This window comes from Notothenia coriiceps, unplaced genomic scaffold, assembly GCF_000735185.1.
Source record: "Notothenia coriiceps isolate Sejong01 unplaced genomic scaffold, NC01 NC01_scaffold00037898, whole genome shotgun sequence".
In the NCBI taxonomy this organism is placed as follows: domain Eukaryota; kingdom Metazoa; phylum Chordata; class Actinopteri; order Perciformes; family Nototheniidae; genus Notothenia; species Notothenia coriiceps.
Window position 1 is genome coordinate 29612 of NW_011370599.1, and position 21841 is coordinate 51452.

Genomic DNA, 21841 nt, shown 5'->3' on the forward strand with positions numbered 1-21841 from the left:
GAGGTAATGAAAGAGGGGCTGGGTAGGTGGGGTATCCTTGAGGTGTATGTGGATCTGAAGTGCCTTCAATCCCCGCTGATAGAGATAGCCGGAGCTGGCGGTTACCTCCAAGGTGACCGGGGGGATCTGATGACCCCCGGCTTCCCAGAGCAGAACTACCCCAACGGAGCACTTTACCAGGTAAGAGACACAATACTGTCAAATCAAATGTGACAGCTACATGGTATCTGAGGAAGCTTTTATCTAAGGATGTCAGGTTGTAGTGAAGCATGCTCAGTTTTCACTCATAGGGGTAAATCATATTACATTTGCTTGCTTCAGCGATAAATCTTTTTTTCAGCTTAAGGTATAACAAACATAGCGATCTGTAGGCGAGTGGATCTATAAATTATTCTTATATTACTGAAATTACTCTGACATATACATTTCCAAATATTCTACCAGTTTCGGACATGGCCAAAACCTGACTTGGAATATAAAAAACAATATTGTGTTTTTATTTAATCTTTGAAAAAAAATTATGTTTGTTAAGAAGAAGAAGATGGACCTTTATTAATTGAATTAGTCTGATCACCGATGAAGTCAACAAACGCTGTCAAGATGTTTAAATCCTTAGCTATTGGATTTCACTTTGAGGTGTGAAATCTTTAAGTTTGTTTGAACAGCAAGGAAATCATTTTGAACACACTGTGGACAATATAGTTCATGTAGAAGAAAGACAAAAAAAACCTTTGTGTTTAACTCAAGAATAATCTTCTTCGTTTGTGAAATTAGGTGAATATTCAGTTTCCACTCTGTCGTACACACACATGCGTTTTTTTTAATACAGGTACATACAGTACACACTTTTTACATCATACATATGCACACATGCACATGCAGTTGAGAGGTCAGAGCGGAGGCAGCCAGTCTAGCTGGCTCAGTTGGGGGTTAGGTGCCTTGCTCAAGGGCACTTCGGCAGTGGCCAAGGAGGTGAACTGGCTCCTCTCCAGTATCAGTCCACACTCCGTGTTTTTGGTCCGATCGGGACGTGAACCGGCAGCCCTTCGGTCCAAAGTCCAATTCCCTACAGACTGAACCACTGCCGCCTTAATAAGTCCTATTCAGGTTTCAAGCAGCTTTTACTTATTCACCTAATTTCACAAAAGAAGAAGATTATTCTTGAGTTAAACACACACACACAAGGTTTTTTTTTATCTTTCTTCTACATGAATCATATTGTACACAGTGTGTTCAAAATGATTTCCTTGCTGTTCAAACAAACTTGAAGATTTCACATCAGCATCTCAAAGTGAAATCCAATAGCTAAGGATTTAAACATCTTGACAGTGTTTGTTGACTTCATCGCTGATCAGACTAATTCAATCAAAGTCCATTTCTATGTCAGGCTTTGCACGCTGGGGAGGGTCGATGAGTCATATGCTGTCGTTTAGCTACCGTGATGATTTCATCTTGCTTCGTTTTAGCCTGACAGGTCACCACCTGGCCGAAACCAGAGCAGTGATTAAATTAGCTATGATGTATCAAAATGCAGCTCACGATGTAACCAGGTTTAAAAACAGAAATGAGGGTGATCCATCTACAATTTGCAGGAAATGATGTGTGTTTATTCTTTATTTCTACGTCGATCAGTGGAAGATTACGGTGCCTGAAGGCGAGAGGGTTCGACTGACCTTTACCTCCTTTGACCTGGTCCCTGAGGTCTGTGGAGACTTTATTCAGGTCTACGACGGGGACAAGGCCGGCTCTTCTCTACTCAGTAAGCATGACATTATACATGTATCCAGTATGCAATGAGGATTACAAAAGCTTTGCATGAATAAGATTGACAGGGGTTTTAAATCAGGCCCTAAAAGTCTATGTAAATTGTTAGATGTAATTCCCCCCTTTTTTCCACCAGTTATTTTTACTTTGCTTTGAAAGATCTGCCTTTTATTTGTCATAAATTGCTGTTACTGTATCAAACTTTAGCAATTTAGTTTATTTTATTCCTGTTTCAAGGATTTGCTGTATGTGCCGTACTGTTGTTTGTAAGTTTGTTGTGTTATACTGTATACCACAATATCTTCACAAATCAGCACGCTATGTCAAAGCTGGGTTATTATAATGCAAAGGAATGTCATAGGATTTAAGTTTAGACTGTCGCCTTCCCCTCGTTCAACATTAGCAATGTCAACTTTGCGGGCCCATGAATAAAAGATGTGCTCAATTAAAAGTGTGAGACTTGTTAGAATGAGGTTCTGGGGTCTATTTTAAACTTAATGAATGAAAGTCTCTCTGTTGCATTAATTCATTGTAAATTATCTAACTTGAAATGTAGGGATGTGTTCTGTCATTGCACAAGCCTCTGTGATTATCATTCTCTTTTTAACTCTTTAATAAACATATAATCCATCAAAGGTAAATTCTGTGGGGGGACGATGCCGAAGCCAGTTCAGACCAGCGGCAACACAATGGTGCTCCGCTTCAAAACGGACAACAGTTTGACCTCTAAAGGGTTCAGAGCGACGTTCACCAAGTCCAGCCTCCCACCTGTTTCTACCACCACAACCAAACCCTCAACCACAACCACTCAAACACCTCCACCTTCCACAACTTCTGGTAAGCATTCACCCCAAAATGTTATGTTTACTTTTTCCTCAACGCTTAAAATAAACCACCCATATGTACTCATAATTCAATGATCAACCTAACCTTTCCTGCGTGTCTATATTTGGATTTGAGTTTAAATTAGGGCGGTTGAATTATACCGGTATAGATGATAATGGTCATATTAAAAAATAAATGTTGATATAGTTTTAAAGGGGCCCTATTATCTTTTTGGGGGTTTTCCCATTCCAATAGTGTTTTATATTGTTTTGTGTGCATGTCAATGGTCTGCAATGGCCAAAATCCCAAAGTTCCCTCCAGATGAAGTTGTTTACTTTCGGGACATAATGACATCACTACGTAACATTCGCTCTTATATTGGCTAGCACTACAACACATTGTATTGGATATGCTAAGGGTGGGGGTGGACATCTCTAGGCGGTTGACCAATCACGACCGATCTGGTCAGCTAACCAATCAGAGCAGACTGGGCTCTGGTTTTAGACAGAGGGTGAATGGCAGTAAGAGAAAAATACAGACCTTTTTGAACATTAAAGCAGGTCATGTCACCAAAGAGGCACAAAATCTAATATTTGAATGTAAAAATGTGTCTAATAGAGCCCCTTTAATTAGAAAGATATGATCAAATAATCCAGCGCCTAAATGTGTACCCTCCACATTCCTACACTCATATTTTATTGTGGTATTCCTAGTTGAAATATACAACAGCAGATATATTTAATTTTCTCATTAACAATTAACATCATCAGTATAAATGTTGCTTAACCAACCTCTCAAATCAAATGTCAAAAACAGCTCTCATTATTTTTTGTTGACTTCCGAAATACTAATCCAAGCTTTACACTGTTGCACAATGAACTATAATATCATTTCCTCTGTGCTCAGTTGATCTATGAGGGTTGTTTACGGGCCAACGAGAGCTTGTTGATACACCTTATATAACTGTCATGCCTCGACGTGCATTTTCCCCTGCAGCTCTAATCAAGCGACAGCTACCAAATAAAGACAAATGCACGTAGCTCTGTGCGAAGGAGTGGGGAGATCCCCCTGGGGTTTATTTATTCATCACTGTATTTAAGCCATTGGCAGACAGACTGCTTCTCTCCAGTGACTAATTAAGGTACTACATAATGATCTTGTTAACGGGGTTAGTTTTGTATCAAAGCAAGCTGGTCCCGGCCAACTGTTAAACCGAGCGGGAATAATCACTCTTTAAGATGCTCGGACAGAAAACACAGCTTTTGTTTTCTGTTAATTTTCAGGAGGTGATGGTCCAGTCATTATTCAGGGGCGCAAAGGAGAGATCCATTCCCCGGGTTATCCAAATGCATATCCTGCTCATCAAAAGACCTCCTGGAAGATATCTGTGCCCAAAGGATTCCTGGTAAAACTGCAGTTCACTGACATGGCCATCACAGGAGAGATTGGACAATGCAAGGAGGACAAACTGGTCATCACAGATAACTACAGCACATTAGGTGAGCCAGGACTTCATCTTTCACTCAATTACCCAAGCTTTTTTTCTCTCTTGTTGTTCTTATCTTTTATAATGGTTTGTAAGTTGTACATCCTTATCTGTTTGCCTTTAGTTTACTGTTTTGACTCCCAAATCCAGCCCATATCACTTTAGAAAACCGGTGCTCTATCGGACAAATCTGTATCTTGTGAAGCCTGAATATCAGCCCCTGCAGAGTGAAAGCTATAAACTCCACTTCTTCTACAATTATACTTCGACTGACAACAATTAGGCCTCTTCGAAAACGGAAAGTGACTTGAAATGTGACAATGAATCCACAGATAATCTAAACTACCATATATCTGCATGCAAATGTAGATACATCCATGAAAAAACAGCTTGCAAAATATAAAAAGTGTTTGTTCCATGCAGTTTATGTTAAAATGCACTGCTAAGAGTCTTATTTTATTATGCTATATTATATTAGCAATACATATGAGAACTCTGACTTGTGTTTGTTGCACCTTGCTGGAGTAACAGCTCGTGTACAACAGTTTCTGCCCCCTGCTGAAAAACTGTTGATTATGATCTTTGCTAACACCTCAGCCAACTAAATTACCTCTCATTATTCACTTCACTCCCTGCAGTGATACCGCTTTATCTGTTGCTGAGTAACAATCAAACAAAGATACAAAAGGCGATAAGGAGGGTTTTTTTTATATGTGAACTGAAAAGAGAAATGAATAGCAACAAGGGGTCTGTTTGAAAACCCGATCAGTTTAAAAAATGTGATCCAAAGATCCCTGAAAGCAAGACTATGTCATTTATGAGAATGGCACAATAATCATTGGCTAATGTTATTCAAAATGTTTATTTAGCTGTAGAAATAACTGGCATCTTGCATTTGAATCAAGCTGTAAAGTGAATAAAATGTGGAAGTGCATTTTTAGTCTTCAAGTCTTCTTTGGCCACGTCAAACTTAAAGGTGGGGTAGGTAATTCACTTCAGAAACATTTTTTGTTATATTCCATGGAATGCTCTTAACATCCCAATAGCAATGAATACATTAAATGCTTTGACAATAAATACATAAAGAAATGTGTGGAAGCCGTGGCGCTGTACGACCAATCATCTGATCCGGCCCGGCTAAAGTAACTGGATGGCCTACCTGCCTGTCAGCCTTCCATCAGTGCACAATCTTATCTCGTGCCCTCATTGGTCATGTGCGCATTCGTGTGTGTTGGAGGAGGGGCTCTGTAAGGAAGTGGCAGATTTTTTTCGGCTGCGTACTTTCAAATTCTAGCGCACTCGAGCTGGTTTCTCCATTCTTACCTACCTTACCTTTAACTTTGTAAATAATGGTCCTATTAAAAGTACATTGGCGACAAGTCAAGGCATGCTTTAGGACATTGATCCCTTGTTACTACCGGTCTAGCTATCACTGTTGTTCAGTTTGGGTGTTTCAGGTCATCGTCTTTAAACTTGAACACTTTCACTGTGTGTTTTCAGTCCCTGAAAGTTAACTTGAAAGACTTTGGTCGGCCTAAATATATTTGGCTATGCTTATCTTAACCCCCTCAGGTCAATTATAGTTCCCAAATACGAAAATGGCGACGGCAAAAATACCAAACTTGAGGCTTCAAAACGTAGTCCACAAACCAATAGGTCACTTTATGGTGACAACGTCCACTTGTTCTTTACAGTCTATGATTTTATTTGCATTACATATCTGTTAAAAACAGTACCAGTTTGGGGTTGGGCTTCTTTTGTGTTCATGCGCTCTTGGTAAGAACATTGTGTTCTGTATCTGATGAAGTCACACTCACAGAGAGCAAAGTCGACTTTACTTGTCAGTGTCCTTGTGTTCCCATCCATCCACCGTTCTCATCCTCACTAATATACGGGGCTTACAGTATTCACCACTCTAATCTCTTATCCGTCTTGGAACCATCACTTATATTGCTGACTCTACATCCTCCATTTACCTCCATCTTTAACCTCCGCCCTCCCTCTCCCTCAGGCACACACTGTGGCTACCTTCTCCCCCCCTTGGTGGTCAGTGCCAGTGACACAATATCTGTCAGCTTCACGTCGGACAGTCGCCTCACAGACCGAGGGTTCTCTGCGAAATGGGAAGCTGTGTATCCTGAGGATATTGCAGGTACCAAGGACTTACACACACATGAAGACACACATAGAGACACCTGAGGCACACAGTGCTGAGGCAGCTCAACACCTCGTTATGATCATAAACCTCACACCTCTGTCACATATTTACAAGCATTGTGTAAGCAGTGTGAAGAATGTGAAAGCACAGGTCAGAGTACAGTGTGAAGCATTATATAGGAAATGTGTAATTCAACAGAACGTGAAACGTATGTGATGCGGAGAGAGTTTGCAGATTTTTCAACTCTTGTCCCTGGTTAGGCTTTTAAATGTACTTTGTAATTCAAATATAGAGCATGCAGGATAATAAAATCACGCTACACATTGAATGTAGGAATACAATAGACACAAGAAACACAATGCCGAAATACAAAAGCATATTTCTTTGGTGATTTACAGTAAATGTGTTTAAAATTGGTCGAATCTGGTTTGCTTTGGGCCAAGATACAGAGGTGAACTTAAATCTGTAAAAAAGTAAATTAGCAGATGATGAACCTATAAAAATGCATAACCGCAGTGTCCAGAAGATGAACCCTAATCACTTTGACGACCCTGTGACTTCATCTAGGAACACCAATGGGTTTAATACTGTTTCTTGAACTTCTGTTTTTATATTGTCATGCTGCAATTTTTTACTCCAAACTATTTCTGTCAATGTTTCAAGGAAGATACTGTAATTCATCTACATTAATCTCATTACAACCAAGCATTAATTACTCCCTCGTCTTTTTGCAGAGATCCAGGGCTGTGGCCTTTTTTCCAGAGCGCGAACAGGAGTTATTAAGTCCCAGAACTGGCCAGTGAACTACAAAGCCAACGCAGATTGCATGTGGAACATCGAAGCACCTTTGAATAAAAGAATCACCCTGCAGTTTACCCACTTTGACCTGGAAGCCAAAGATTTCCTATCGTCCAAATGCTATGATAACATAGTAGTGTTCGACATGAATATAATTACTAACGCGCTCATTCAAACACATGGTACGTTTATTTGTAAAATCACAACGTCATCCCAAAACCATTTATCATTTTTATCACATTGGAATCAAAGTAATGCCAAGTCAAAAATGTATTCAACCAAATTAAATCCTTAGTAACAAAACTGTTACTGTGTCTTCTCCAGTGTATTGTATTAGCTCTGTGTCACTTTATTGGTAATGAAAAATATGCTTTCAATACATTTTAGGTCCATTTTGTGGGACTAAGCTGCCTGCAACTATCCTGACAAAAGGCACAAGGCTGGTGATCCGTTTCCATTCAGACTTGTTTACCGAGTCTAAAGGCTTCAGGGCCTACTGGACAACAGACCCCAGTTTGCCTGCTCCCACTGAGCCACCAGTACCAGCCAACCCCTGGGATGACATCGCCATAGGTAGAGTATCTATTTCAGCCTCATAAAGCTACAGTAATATTAACAGAGCCTTTTAGACTCTTTTACCGCATTGTTTTGGTTTCTGGTTGCTCTAATCCAGTGCTTCTCAAACTTTTTTCAGTCATGTACCCTCTTTGAAACATTTTCTCAGCCAAGTACCCCCTGACCGACCCCGAAAATGTTTGATCGAAAAAGCCTATACAAATAATTCCAATATAGTGATGTTCCCTCAGTGTGTGATTTATTAACTCCTTTACAACAAACTAAGGATATTTTCATTTTATGCATGAAAAAAGAAAAAAAATGTAAACTGATTTTTCAAAGGAGTTTTTCAACTGAAGTAATATCTGTTTAACAAATCAATGAACAAAATGATATATTATGCAAAACTATATAATACAATACACCAATTTGATATGTTTATATGAGGACCCCCTTGGTGGTTCTAATAATATTTTATATAAAATTGTGTTTTCTATTTAACTTATTGTACTAAGATTATTTTTGTAATCATGCATGATATTTTTTTAATTAACTTTTTTTTTGTTTTTTTAAATCTCACGTACCCCCTGCAGTACCCCAACGTACCTCTAAGGGTCCGCGTACCCCCATTTGAGAATCACTGCTCTAATCAACCTCTTTACCAAACACAGCTGGCAGCTTTCATCTCAAAAGCTTTGATGAACTGATGTTACTATATTTACTCCGCACCAAACAGCAGACAGATAAAGTTAGCAACTAGCGAGTGAACATACTGTTCCTTAGCATTTAGCTGCAGGTCTGCGTGGATATTTTGTCACCCACAATTCTATATTGAAGCAGGATATCAGACACAAAAAAACACATTTAGTATGTCCCAAAAGATAGTACAGTATGTCAATATGCAAATAATATATCTGGATGTTCTCCTGCATCTGGTTGCACTTTGCAGTATCGAAGCCAGCATACTTTTCTGGTTATCCTGACCTATAGCCTTTGCACCGGAGATATATGAGCTAGAGGTCCAAAGTTCAAGGTCCAATGTTATGCTAACTGCGTGCAACAGTACTTACTCTGTAAAGCCAGCTGCAGCACATACTGTACTCAAATAAAAAATCAGCCATTGTTTTTCTGATCTTTAACCTTGCCCCCAAGTGGCCAAAAATCTAAGAAGGCCTTTGGTGCAGCATAATCAAGCTAGTTCCAGCATAATTTCCTTTGTTATGTAAACCCTTTTACATTACATTTCATGGACTGAGCTACTAATTCATTAATTAACAACAGCAGACTCATTATACAGAAAATAATAGTTAGTTGCATGTGTTTTATGTGCTAAATGTGAAATATTATATTTTATATCTATCATTTAACTTAACGTTTGGATCCCCTGATCTCTCCAGTTATGTTATACTGTCTCTGGTCAGCAGAGCTGTATATTTAGTCTCAATGACCAACATTTAGTTTCAACAGCTTCTTAGAAACTGCACAGAGACCTTCTTTATATTTATCTGATTTACGCTTCCTTCCATCTCCCCCTTGCTGTGCTCAGATGAGCAGTAAAACAAGGTGTTATCATGTGCTGAGAGCACAATGGGAAGTGTCCTGGTGCTTTACTTTTTCTTCTTGTAGGCTGTCAACCAATCCTCATTCTCCATGCAGCGTGAGCCCCAGGTGGCCCGGGCCATTTGCTGAAATAGAGTTGTACAGATGGTCTCTGCTCTGCTGCCTCTGGGTTTCATTTCCACACAGACTCTTACTAGAGATTCCCTGCGTGTTCAGCAAATAAAGACACATAGACCAAGAGAGAGAAGGGGGAAATGTGGGTGCTTTGAACAACTTGTCAACTGCTTTTACGACCAAAGGAAACTTGTTCTGATGTAATGATGTCAAAGAGCCTGAAAAAGCTGATTTCTTTTTTTCAAAAGTCCAATTCAGGAGCCATTTTGTGTTTGCAGCAGTAGCATGGTAGCCTATTATGTTTGCATGATAACACACTAAATTAATACATTTCTGCACACTAGTAGATTAGTGAAAGCCAAAAATGAGGGACAGCACTGTCAGCCTGGTGTGATTTGAAAAAGTGTTTACACAAATAGGAACAGCTGTAGAGCAGAAGTGCCAGTGATTGGAAGCCACAGTACTATCTGTAAGCTGCAGATATGTTCTCTATGCAGGCTTTGTTGATACACAATCAACACCACAAACAAATGAATACATGCACAGACAACCAGACAAAGGATAGATTACAATGTTGTATTTCCTATTTCCTAGATTGGAGTAGATGTGGGATACCAGCCACCCCTCCTTCTGTTACGTCTCGCATTGTGAACGGAGAGCCCGCCACGCCTCACTCCTGGCCCTGGCAAGTGTCCATGCAGGTAAAAGTCTGACGTAATAAAAGCAGAGATCTTGCATCAAGATTAATTAATTTACAGCATGTAATATCAGTGAATACAAAAGGGCATGTTCTAGTACAGCAGGTTATATTGATAATTTATAATTAGGTATGGCATTTTTCCATACCTCCTCCTTTCTTTATCTCTCATTAATAATTGACTGATTGCACTGATATGTGTTTCCAAATCTGACATTATTACATTGTGAGTTTGCAAATGTTTTTGTTTTTTTCAGGTCTGGCCGGCCAGTCGCCCAGAACCTACTTTCTTCCACACCTGTGGTGGTACTCTGATTCATAAGAACTGGGTCATGACAGCAGCCCACTGCTTCATAAAGTAAATGTTCACTTTAATCTATATCACATGAACAATATGTTTACAGGAATGTTAAAGCTGAAGCTCCCATTGAATTGCTTTTCTGTAAAGATTTTCTCAAACTTCCAGGCTTTTCTAATTGCAGAAGGGAGTTGCAGTTGCCTGTGCTTTTACCTCAGGCTTCAAGTGCAAAAGCAATGCTTGTTAGAGATTCCTCAATGCCGTGGCTAATGATCTACTGTAGAGATACTGGTGCAGTAAGGTGCCTTTAGGGACTATATATATAGATTCTGGCTGTGAGCAAGGATGAATGCAAGGTTACGAACGTAAGTCAGTGTCCAAGAAAGTGAAATGGGGAGATATATTATGCGTTTTGCAATTTTAACTTTCCTGTATTGTGTTATAAGTGTGTGTAAATGTTCTGACATGGCTTAAATGCCCAAATCTTTCTCGCACAATCTCCCCCCGGCCTGAAATGCCTCCATTGGACTCCTTTGTTTACTTCCGTAACATAGTGACATCACCAGTTCCATACAAATACATTTAATTTCAAATCATATGATACTGTTAATTTTGTATGCAATTATTTAAGTTTCCTGTGAAGCATGTTTTGGTCCATAGACATGTATCTCAAGCTGCCCAGTATTTTATTATAATTTGTCAGGTATTGCTATTGATTAATCTTCTGATTTCCTCCCCAGCTATGCGGACGAGCTGCAGCGCTGGAGCATGTGCCTTGGCAAACACAACCTGACCTTCACAGAGCCGAGTCAGCGCTGCTTTAATGTGACTGGTATCTATCGCCACGAGGGCTTCAAGTATCCCACAGTGCCCACGGTGGAGTTTGACATTGCCCTGGTCAGGTTGGATGGAGATGTGACCCCCAGTAATGAGATCTCCTTCGCCTGCCTTCCCTCCGTGGAGGAAGTCCTGCCTGCAACCAAGAAGTGCTACGCCACCGGCTGGGGAGATGAGACCGGTGCTGTTCCTGCTTCCTGCTCTTGATTTATTTACTTAATTTATACAATAATACACAACCTGAGGGGCATTATTGAATGTACCTAAGGACATTTACATAATTAATGTCTGTACTTTTACTGCCCTATATTTTGGAAGCCAATAATATTAATAATTCACCACATATATATGACAACAAACCCTAGAGGTCACTTTATCGATTATCGATACAATATATAACAAACTAATAGGTTATTATGGTTTATTATGGATGGAGATAAAACTATTAATCCTGTGGTGAAATTCGGCAGATCAAAATAGCTATATTTGATGTAACCCCCATGCTGTTCCTTATGCCTTGAATGCTTAACATAGAAAATGTACCAGCAGTATACATACCACCTTTGCCAATGATAATACAATAGTGTAATATGTTTTTGTTAATGCTACATAATGATTACTATTGTTTGTTTCACTTAAAGTATGTTATGACACTTTTGAACTTTTAAGAAAGATTTTAAATGCAGGACTTTTAGTTTTGAGAAATGATTGTTGCTATGTATGTTTTGCTACTTTTGTACTGTTCAGGAGCCAACCCTGTGGACCTATCATGCTATATTTGAATAATATAGTGTAGGACCATACCTATATAAGGCATATTTATACTTTTTATTTTTCAAAATACCAAACAGATCATGCATTTTAGCCACTCCTCATTTCGCTGAATTTAACACTGTCTTTGCATGGGCTGATTCTGTGAGAACAGCACCATCTACAGGCCTGCCATATACAGCGTCTCCAGCGCTTTCGAACGGCAATGTCCGTGGCTGTCTCCTCCTGATTGGTGGAGTTGGCCCAATAGCCGTAGCGCCACTACTGTGACGTCACAGAAGTGTTCAAATCTGGATCAGTCTGTATTAGATTAGTTGCAGCCCCTTTTTAAGAGATTTGGGTATGGAGGAAAAGAGAGAGGGTTGTGTTTTCTGACACTTGGTGAGTTCCCTGGAACACCGGGGACACATATTCATGTAGAAAAGACGTACAAAAGTGCATTTTGCATGATAGGTCACCTTTAAAGGAATCATACTTTATGTTTAAAAAAAGAGCATTTTTTTGTTCCTCAATGGCGCTGATTTCTTCCCACAAGGCACTAGTTTACATGCATGATCAAAATATATCAGAGGAAAAGATCATTACTGCTGTTTCCCAGTGGAAGACAATAACTCTGATTAGTTGTGCTCTGCTCTTAGACATTAATATGTCATGATGTTACTATCTAAATCAGGGGTGGGGAACCTTTTTCCTCTCAAGGGCTATTTCAATTTGTTCAACATCCTCCGAGGGCCGTACAAATGATTGACCTCTGCTTAAAAATACTAAATTGAACAAATTGAAATAGCCCTTGAGAGGAAAAAGGTTCCCCACCCCTGANTGATGAAGAAGACGAAGTAAGCTTGGTAGCCAATATAAGGCTTAGTCATCTTGCCAAATAGTGAGCCTGTGTTGATGTATGAAAACTATGTTAGAACTGGTTTATAAATGGTTCTTAAAGATTAATAAAGTGTTTACAACCTAATTCATAACCTAATTATAAACCCTTTATGAATCCCTTATAAGGGTAGTCTTATTGTAAAGTGGTACCGATGTATTTGTTTCGTAGATATTACTTATAATTTGCACATCAAAAATTACTCAACAATAATTTACTGTTGCATTGTTGTTAACTATCATTATTGTAATTATTATAAAATTATTTTTGAGAACATTTAAACCAGTATCATATTATAAAATTAACATAATAGGTCTACCATTGAGATAAAGTGTTAAAACCTTTTCTTACTGCCAGAGAAGATGCCTTGTAGATTAACTGTATGAGTCATCATACTTTAGCAGAAAGCAACACCTAATGGTTAACCCTAGGGCTGCTCAATTAATCGTATTTTAATCGCGATTACGATTGTGGCTTGCAATGATTACGAAAAAAACGTAATCGAAATAAAACGATTTTTTTTTAATTATTACTTTTTTTTGGGGTTTTTCAGTTGAATTATACTTAAAGTTCAGGGTAATCAACTGTTAAAAACATACTGTTCACGTTTTTTTCTCCAATAAATTGATGTTTTCAAAATCAATGAATAATCGCATTTAATAATCGCGATTACAATTATTGACCCAAAGAATCGAGATTATGATTTTTGCCATAATCGAGCAGCCCTAGATAACCCTCAATAAAGACAACAATGACTTTAAAACAGATATGAGCAACAATCACTGTCAAAATCTTTATTTCAAGATATGAGCTTTAGTAGGTTTTGCCACTCTCATGTATAAACTTCTTGATGTTGGTGTCGATCCAGTCGCTGAAGGCGGACACGCGGGTGAACACTGAGGGCTTTTTGTCCTTGATGCAGCCCTGAGGTCCGAAGCTGACGATGCCATGCACCTCCCAGGGTGTCGTTCCAGAGTCTGAGCAGGCGAAAGGACCTCCAGAGTCGCCCTATGGGAGAGCAGGACAGGTAAGTCACTAAAGATTAACTGCACTGCTGAGAAGATGCATTGCTGAACATTTGATTTTGACAACTTCTATAAATCATCTCTGTGCCCTGGAAGTGGTAAAGGTTAAACTTTTATCAAAATATGACAGAGTTTTCTTCAGGGAGGCAAATGTCAGTGTTGTGTTTTATAAAGCTCTTTTGAAATGAAAAAGCCGTCAGATCTGTGCTGACGTGTTTTTTTCCCATGTCCCTACGTGAACATTCGCTCATTATCGCAAACAAATAATGTCCAATTACGGCTGAATACCAGGCAGACATTTACGATCAAGGCTGACTGACCAAAAACAAAACAGTTTAAAGGGCGTTACACAACAGACGACCCAACCAGGACCAGGCCAGGACATTTATATAACGTGTATCCTCTCACCTGGCAGGCTGACTTGAGCTCATCTGGGGATTCGTAGCCAGCGCAGATCATGGAGGGTCTGAGGGAATCCCACCAGTAAGCAGGTTTACTGCAGGTCTGGAAGTCCACAATAGGAAGGGCTGCCTGATTCAGCTTGTCGGACACTTTGGGGAACATGTTACCTGAGAGATTGAAGTGAACAGTCAAAGTCTGTTAATTAATCAATCGAATTTTTTTACATTTCCCAATATCATAAATATACATCTGTCTCAGGTGGCTTTAGAAACTGTACAACATACAACAAGCTCTGTCCTTAGACTAAGGAAAAACTCCCTAGAAGAAATCCTTCAATAATCGGTTGGAAAAAAGGAAGAAAAACTCAGGGGACAGCATCTGAGGAGGGATCCCTCTAACATGGACGGACAGATGTGCAGCAGATGTTTTATACAGAATATACAACGTAATACAATTTCAACATGGACAATATGTTGTTGTAGAGCAAGGGTCTCAAACTCAAGACCCGGGGGCCAAATCCGGCCCGTGACTTTATTTTATGTGGCCCAGCAAGAGCTTGCAAAGAATATAATACGTTCATTATACGGTTACATGCCACTTTACAGAAGCAGGTTGCCCATAAACTACATGTCCCACAATGCATCTCGTTTTGTGACATGGGTACACTGAAGAGACTTGCAATTATTTGCCCTGGACTTCTGCTTTCAGACATAGTTAATTACTAAGTTATTTTCCTATCCGATATTAATCCAATTCAGAGGTAATAATGTAATATAATACATTATTTGCTAATATATATATTATATATTTATATAGTTAAAACCGGCCCTTTGAGTGCAACGTTTATGCGAATGTGGCCCGCGATGAAATTGAGTTTGACACCCCTGTGGTAGAGGGTATGAACAAAGATGATCACATTTACAAAAACACCCAATTATCTATTTCTTCAGTAATCAAACCAATGTCTCAGTAGATAGTAGTAAATAAGACCATCACTGCTGGCAGATGCCGAAATCTAGCTTATTGTTGTGCTTATATCACTCCTCAATTATAGACAGTGGGTTGGGTTTCTACAACAAAGCACATTGCCCATTAAAATACAAACTTTAAAAGGTTTGAAGCGTATGTATTTTCATTATTCTTGCTGTTCTGATTGTGTATGCCCATGGTTGATTGCAGTCATTGTTTTGGATAAAAAAGTCAGCTAAATCATCACTTTGTACCTTTCTCGTCGCCCCAGCCGGTGACATAGCAGGGCGTCCCAGCGGGCATCACAGCCCCGGGTTTGGGCAGACAGACTGGGCTGATCTCCTTCGTCATGTTCACAGCCGTGGCCAAATGCACCAGGGCGATGTCGTTGGAGATGTCGGTGCGATCCTGCTCGTACACGAATCCCTCGTGGCGGATGATACCGTCCACCTTAAAGCATTCCTCTGCTGAGGGGACGTCCATGGAGGAGTTCATGTGGTGCTTCCCCAAACACATGCGCCAGTACGAGGGGTTGGTCAGTGGGCTGGGAAGCAGGTGGAAAATTCAAAGTGAAATTTAGAACTTGGTTTATTTTTCACTTTGCTATTGCAAGCTGGTAGGCAGAGGTGGAAGACGTATTTAGACCTTTAATTAAGTAAACACACTTATACAAGACTGTACAAATATTCACTTTCAAGTCAAAGTTCTGCATTGAAAATGTTATAACTATACTAACTTTATCAAGCAAAATTGAGATACATGTTAAGTTGCTTATGTCAAGTTAAGTTCAAGTTTGAAGTAATGTATGTAGTAAAGAAAGGTGCTTAAGTAATGCACAAGTACCTCAAATGTGCACTTAGGTACCTGCCTGAGTATAGGTTCCTAGTTACTTTACACAATGGCTGGTGGGTAAGATAACATTAGAAAAGGGTTTTTTACAGCTGTTGTGAACACACTGACATCGCATTAGTGGTGTTTGTGTGAAGTTGTGATCCAACAGATGCTCATTAACACATCCAGGAGTAAAGGAGCAAATATATTTTATTTGGACTCTCTTGCAGATCTGGTCTCCCCCAACTTCTGTAGGAAATATCTGACTCTTTTTCTTTAAATTCTTTGTCCGCCAGCTAGTCCCAAGCTTTATCTGTTTAACAGTTGGTGCCGAGTAGGTTTTCAAAGCTCGCGAACGATCCGATTCTTTTGAACGGCGCTTTGGTACGAACGAAGGGAACCGAGTCCTACTTGGTGAGAGCCGTTCTTTTTATCGTTGGTTCACTGCCTGCCATAAATCCACTCGCTTTTAAAGGAACTTGCTTTCCTGAGTGCCGTAGGATGGCATAACGCATGCTGCTTGAGTAGTAGTTTGGCTGGCTGGGATGTAGCAAGTTATACATTTTCTGTGAGTAAAAGTAGATTTCTGGCAATACAGTCAATCATTATCCTGGTGATTATTTCGCAGATAAACCTATTAACCCCGCCCCCTTAAAAAAAAAAGGCTCTTTTGAACAGCTTTCGGAAAGGATCGGAGCCATAAGACCCGGCTCCCTTCAAAGCTCCGTAATTCCCATCACTAAATGAGGACAGAATTATTTTTTTCCAAGCCTAAAAATAAGATTGAAGCATTGTTGTCGGACAGAAAGATTAACAATTAGCTGAAAATATATACATCTATGTTGAGCATGTTAGCAATGATTATGGTTGCACTATTAAAATGTACTGTAGGTGATTCTGTAGTTTCATCTTACAACATGAAACAGTGAGCAGCAGTCAGGATCCAATCTTCATGAATCAAAGAACCTCCGCAGCCGTGCATGTAAGGTATGAGGGACATTGGTGAAGCCTGGGGAAGAGAAATACACTTCTTTCAAATGAAAAGCTCTTCTCAATGACTGTTAGTCAGGCACAAAGAGAAACAGGAGATGTCAACATTACCTGCATGGAGACTTGCCAGGGCCAGGAGTGGGGGGTCGCCTCCACCCCATTTACCACCCTCATGGCGGCTGATTTGGGTTTCACTGCTGGCTTTCCACATTCTACTGGCCAGGCTGGGAGGAGAACATATATGATTACATTATCTATAAATAAGATATCATCTTTTATGATTTATTCAACATGTATTTAGGTGAAGTCAGCATCAGACCCGGTTAAAACTTTAAAATCAGAAATGAGATGATCCAGTATTCAATATGTTTATTTTATTATTCACTAAGTTGCATTTTTTAAACTCTGATCCGCCACATGACATCACAACACCCATCAGAGACAGGGCTGCTGGGAGTCCACACTCACTGATAGTGATGTTGTCCCATGGGTTAGGAGGTGTAGGAGGTAAAGTCGGGATAACACCGGCATCATTGGTCCAGTAACCACGAAAACCTTTCTGATGATCCGCTCCGTTACTAAGGAAACGAATGACGACTGATCCTCCCGGTATGGTGAGGGTCGATGGAGGGGCAAAGCCACAGAATCGACCTGCAGAATGTACAAGACATTGAGAGCTTTTTCCCCATTAAGCAGGCATTGATACTGATATTAAATTGACAAAAGAGAGTTTGGAGTGCAGTAACCAACCTAATGAGGCCATGGTTTCTCCGTTGAAGACCTCCACGTAGTCCACACAGTTTCCTAAGATGTTTGCAGCTTGAAGCTCAAAGTGCGTGAAGCCAATACGGATACTTTTTGCTGCAGGAATGGTGATACGCCACGTGCACACAGACTGGGCTTGGTAGTCATTAGGCCAGTTAGGAGAGGTGATTTCACCCTGAGCCGTGTTGAAGCTCCCTCCACAAGGAGCTGTGTGGGAGAGAATAAAGGAGAGGAGATGGGATGCATTAGTTGTGTCTGGAGGTTATTCCCTCAGCGTCTTGTCAGCTGCACTTCCTTCCCGTCTTACCCGCCGTGGGGGAAACTCCCCTCCAGGTGGCCGTGAAGCCGGTGTCCACCACCTTGTCGTTGGAGGAGAAGCTGATGTGAAGCTTGTTTCCATCACTCACCAGGTCTGTCGGGGGAACATGACTGCAGTGTGTGCCTGAGGAGAAATGAACATGAAGAAGTGTTTGAATGACTTTTCTAAGGAGCCTCTGTCCTAAAAGCTTAAGTATATTTTAAACATATTCTTGCTAACCTATTGCTTCTTTCTCCAATCATATGTCCCTTTTTAAGATATACATGCACTTTTACATTTATACAGCACTTTACTAAAATATGAAGGGAAACACACAACCATTCCAGAGAGGTGAAGGCAAACGTTAGGGGAAAAAAGAACTGGGACGCCAATGCATTCATTTATTTCAACCCTTTAAGCCATTTTTCGTTTCTTTCTTCAGTATATTAGATATTGGGAGGATTGAAAGACGAAAGGCAGCCTTAATTCACAGGTTCAAGACCGGCCAATGGTTCTTTATGCTTTTCCGTCAAACAAAATGTCATACATGTAGATTTACTCAAATGGCAAAGACATCTTGTTGCTACAAGTTTTTGCAGTTTTGGCAGCATTGGATGGTCCATAGATCCACCACATTGATCCAGACTAAAGTATCTTTATCTGATGAATTGTCGTAACATTTCGTAGAGACATTCAGGGTCCCATAATGATGCCACCAACGCCGCTAGATTTGGTGTTGAGATGTCTTTTATTGAACAAAGGCTATGCATACATTCATCTCAAAAAGAGTAGAGATTATATATGCCATATTTGAGCTAATAGTTCATTTCCATGTGCCGTCCTTGGGCATGTACTGTACGTGCATAACAATCAACAAACCCCGAAAAACATCACTTTGTGTAGTATATTAGAGTATCACACTAACAATTATAAAACGGATCAAAGTACTGATCTGTAAAATATAAATACATTTATCAGTACAACTGGAGGGAGGGTGCGGCTGAGTGGGTTAGTGCGCTGATCCTCGAATCAGATGATAGCAAGTTCGAGTCTCACTGTAGTCAGCATTTCGTTGTGTCCCTGGGCAAGACACTTCCCCCCAAATTGCTCCTTTGGAATGTTTGCATGCCCCTGCTGAATGTATGTAAGTCACTTTGGATAAAAGCATCTAACAAGTGACATGTAATGTAACTATAATACTATATTCATTTCAAATAAAAACGCAAAATAAATAACTTTAAAACCCATTGACTGCTGTGTAACTTAAAGCAAAGGAATCCAATGAATGACTCAGTCCCATCACCTGTGGAGAAGACGTATTTACTTACCCAGACTTCCTACTCCGTCTCTGATGCTGACTTTGTCATTCAGGCACAGCTGAGTCTCCTCCAGGGAGAAGTTGCTGAAATGCAGGTGGACCAGTTGGCCTTCGGGCACCTGGATGGTCCACTCGCAGCGGGCTTTGTTGTCATAGTTGCCAGGGAAACCCATCGAGGACACGGTGCCGTCGGTGCCAATCAGGTCTTTTGGTCCTCCACAGCCAGATGCTACATGGGGAGGACAGAAGGTGAAACTCAGTAATAAAATGTGCCTTTGTACCATGTGAAGTTTGTGATGAAAGTTGGTCAGCTGAATCCTTACTGTGCTGATTGTATAAGTCTCTACGGATGACATTTTGGATCCAGGGGATGTATGCAGAGGAGCGGGTGAACACGGAGGGCTTCTTATTCATTATACATCCAATAGGGCCAAAGCTGGTGATACCATGAACTTCCCAGGGAGCACCGGCGTGGTCCTGACACACCAGAGGACCTCCAGAATCTCCCTGTCAATGTCACAAATCAGCATCCTAAACACCTTAAGCTTTTTGTTAAATATCATGTGTGCAAGAACTGTCAACTCATTGAGGATCAGAATTATGTAAATCCTGTTATTCTTGTGTTTTAAACCTGTGCTATTTTATTTGGTTTATTTATTTGTATTCTCTGATTCTCTTTTTAAATGTATCTAATTGTCTTTTTATATTTTATTTCTTTTTTCTTGTCTTTATGATTTTATGTTGTAAAGAACTTGCCTTGTTTTTCAAATGTGCTATATAATTAAACTTTACTTTTAGTGTCTTTATATGTTATTTTTACTGGTTGACAGTGCTTTTGTAATTGAGTGCTCTCCTTCTATCCTAACTTTGTCCATGTTTGTAAAGCAATTTGTTACAGTAGTTTTGAAAGGTGCTATATAAAAAGTATTATTATATCAGATATTAGTGCTGATCTCTTGTAGGATTTATGTTACCTGACAGACAGACTGGAGCTCATCAGGCAGGGTGTACCCGCAGCAGATCATGGAGGTCTTGACCTGGAACCACCAGTAGTCCATCCTCTTGCAGGTATCATACGGCACAACAGGCAGGGCCACCTGGTTAAGAGCCTCAGCAACTTTAGCATTCATTGAATCACCTGAATATCACACAAAACCATTTAGATTGTTACAAAAGAAAACATGAAACACTAAGGACACACGAGAGGTATTTGCACATTAGGTCCAGCAGAGGGCATGCAAACTATGCAACTATAGTTATATGTTTTAACTTAAAGGTGACCTATCATGCAAAATGCACTTTTGTACGTCTTTTATACATGAATATGTGTCCCCGGTGTTCCAGGGAACTCACCAAGTGTCAGAAAACACAACCCTCTCTATTTTCCTCCATACCCAAATCTCTTAAAAAGGGGCTGCAACGAATNCACTGAGTTGATTCCCCCCCCCCCATCCATCTTGATGTTTCTTGACATCTCTTTACGACCATTTATTTATGAGTTACTAACATTTATAACTGCCAAAAGGGAGCCTTATTGTAAAGTATTAAACACATTCCCATTTATTAATGAGTTACTACCATTTCTAATAAGGCTTAGCAGTACAGGGCGACTGTGGCTGTGAGGGAGTGTGGTCGTCTTTCAACCAGAAGGTTGTGGGTTCAACTGCGGACAAACAAATCTGGCCGACTTCCTTACAAGAGCCCCTCCTCCAAACACACGACGAAACGTGCACCGATGAGCCCAAGTGAGGGCACGGAGATGAAGTTTGTGCACAGATTGGAAGCTGACAGGGCAGGTAGGCCATCCAGTGTACGTTGTACCCGGGCCGCTCAAGATGACTTGGTCGTGCTTTTTCACAGGCGCTACGGCTTCCACAGATTGACATTTTTGTTATGTATTTTTGTCCCAAAAGGATTTATATATTATCATTGCATATAGGAATGGTAAGACGCATGTCCAGTGAATGAGTAAAAAAAGGCGATGTCTGAAAAATTACAGTAGCCGCCGAGGCGCTTTAAGACCGACGATACGATGTATGTGCGAGCTGCATATGCTAAGTATTCGGAGTACCGCAGTCTGATCTGGCGATATTGCAAGATCCGATTAGGTCAGCCATATCCATGTCCGTCTTCCCTGTCCTGGCGTAAAAAAATGTATTTGGCACTATGGAAGAGTTATGTTGAAGAACCTTGGAAAGAGGAGATGGCATTGTTTTTTGTGTACGTTTCCATTTGCATATTGTATACATGGTCTTAACGTAACTTCCGTTTTATATGACGACCCCATCTTGTTCGGAGGGATATGCTAGTAATAATAAAAGTATCGGATACTTGGTCATCCGTTTATCGAACCGAATATCGGCCATCGGCAAAGTTATTGCGATTACTACTGGCTGTATTGGATTACTTTCCCCCACCCTTACTAAGGCCTTTATTATTGGCTAGCTTAGCGAGGAATCACTCGCGTGAACCAGACAGATACCTCAAGGGATGGCTGGCTGAT

At 40.2% G+C, this 21841-nt stretch overlaps 2 protein-coding genes across 2 annotated transcripts in view; one reads left to right on the top strand and one right to left on the bottom strand.

Moving 5' to 3' along the window:
• The window catches only part of LOC104967867 (tolloid-like protein 2), a 21099-nt gene extending 9800 nt beyond the window's left edge, over positions 1-11299 (top strand). Inside the window, exons 5-14 of the mRNA XM_010797400.1 lie at positions 83-180; positions 1633-1759; positions 2401-2601; positions 3876-4088; positions 6087-6227; positions 6968-7213; positions 7419-7604; positions 9855-9961; positions 10215-10315; positions 10996-11299. Coding sequence (XP_010795702.1) covers positions 83-180; positions 1633-1759; positions 2401-2601; positions 3876-4088; positions 6087-6227; positions 6968-7213; positions 7419-7604; positions 9855-9961; positions 10215-10315; positions 10996-11299 — 1724 coding nt within the window. The remainder of the gene's footprint in view (positions 1-82; positions 181-1632; positions 1760-2400; positions 2602-3875; positions 4089-6086; positions 6228-6967; positions 7214-7418; positions 7605-9854; positions 9962-10214; positions 10316-10995) is intronic.
• A 2254-nt stretch (positions 11300-13553) lies between these two features.
• Positions 13554-21461, bottom strand: LOC104967868 (ovochymase-2-like). Its single transcript, XM_010797401.1, has 12 exons — positions 21410-21461; positions 20313-20476; positions 19662-19845; positions 19349-19567; positions 18030-18164; positions 17708-17929; positions 17426-17608; positions 17069-17181; positions 16882-16976; positions 15391-15680; positions 14174-14334; positions 13554-13748 (listed from the first exon to the last, which is right to left on the bottom strand). The coding sequence occupies exons 1-12, from the start codon at positions 21459-21461 to the stop codon at positions 13554-13556; spliced, it is 2013 nt and encodes a 670-aa protein (XP_010795703.1).
• Positions 21462-21841: the final 380 nt, after the last annotated feature.

Excerpts from the sequence above, each read along its gene's own strand:
- LOC104967868 (XM_010797401.1), bottom strand. The coding sequence starts at position 21,461 with ATGGATATGGCTGACCTAATCGGATCTTGCAATATCGCCAGATCAGAC. Across the intron at positions 17,609-17,707 it reads AGAAACCATGGCCTCATTAG|GTCGATTCTGTGGCTTTGCC; the intron begins GTTGGTTACTGC and ends TACATTCTGCAG. Across the intron at positions 16,977-17,068 it reads CCTGGCAAGTCTCCATGCAG|GCTTCACCAATGTCCCTCAT; the intron begins GTAATGTTGACA and ends TCTCTTCCCCAG.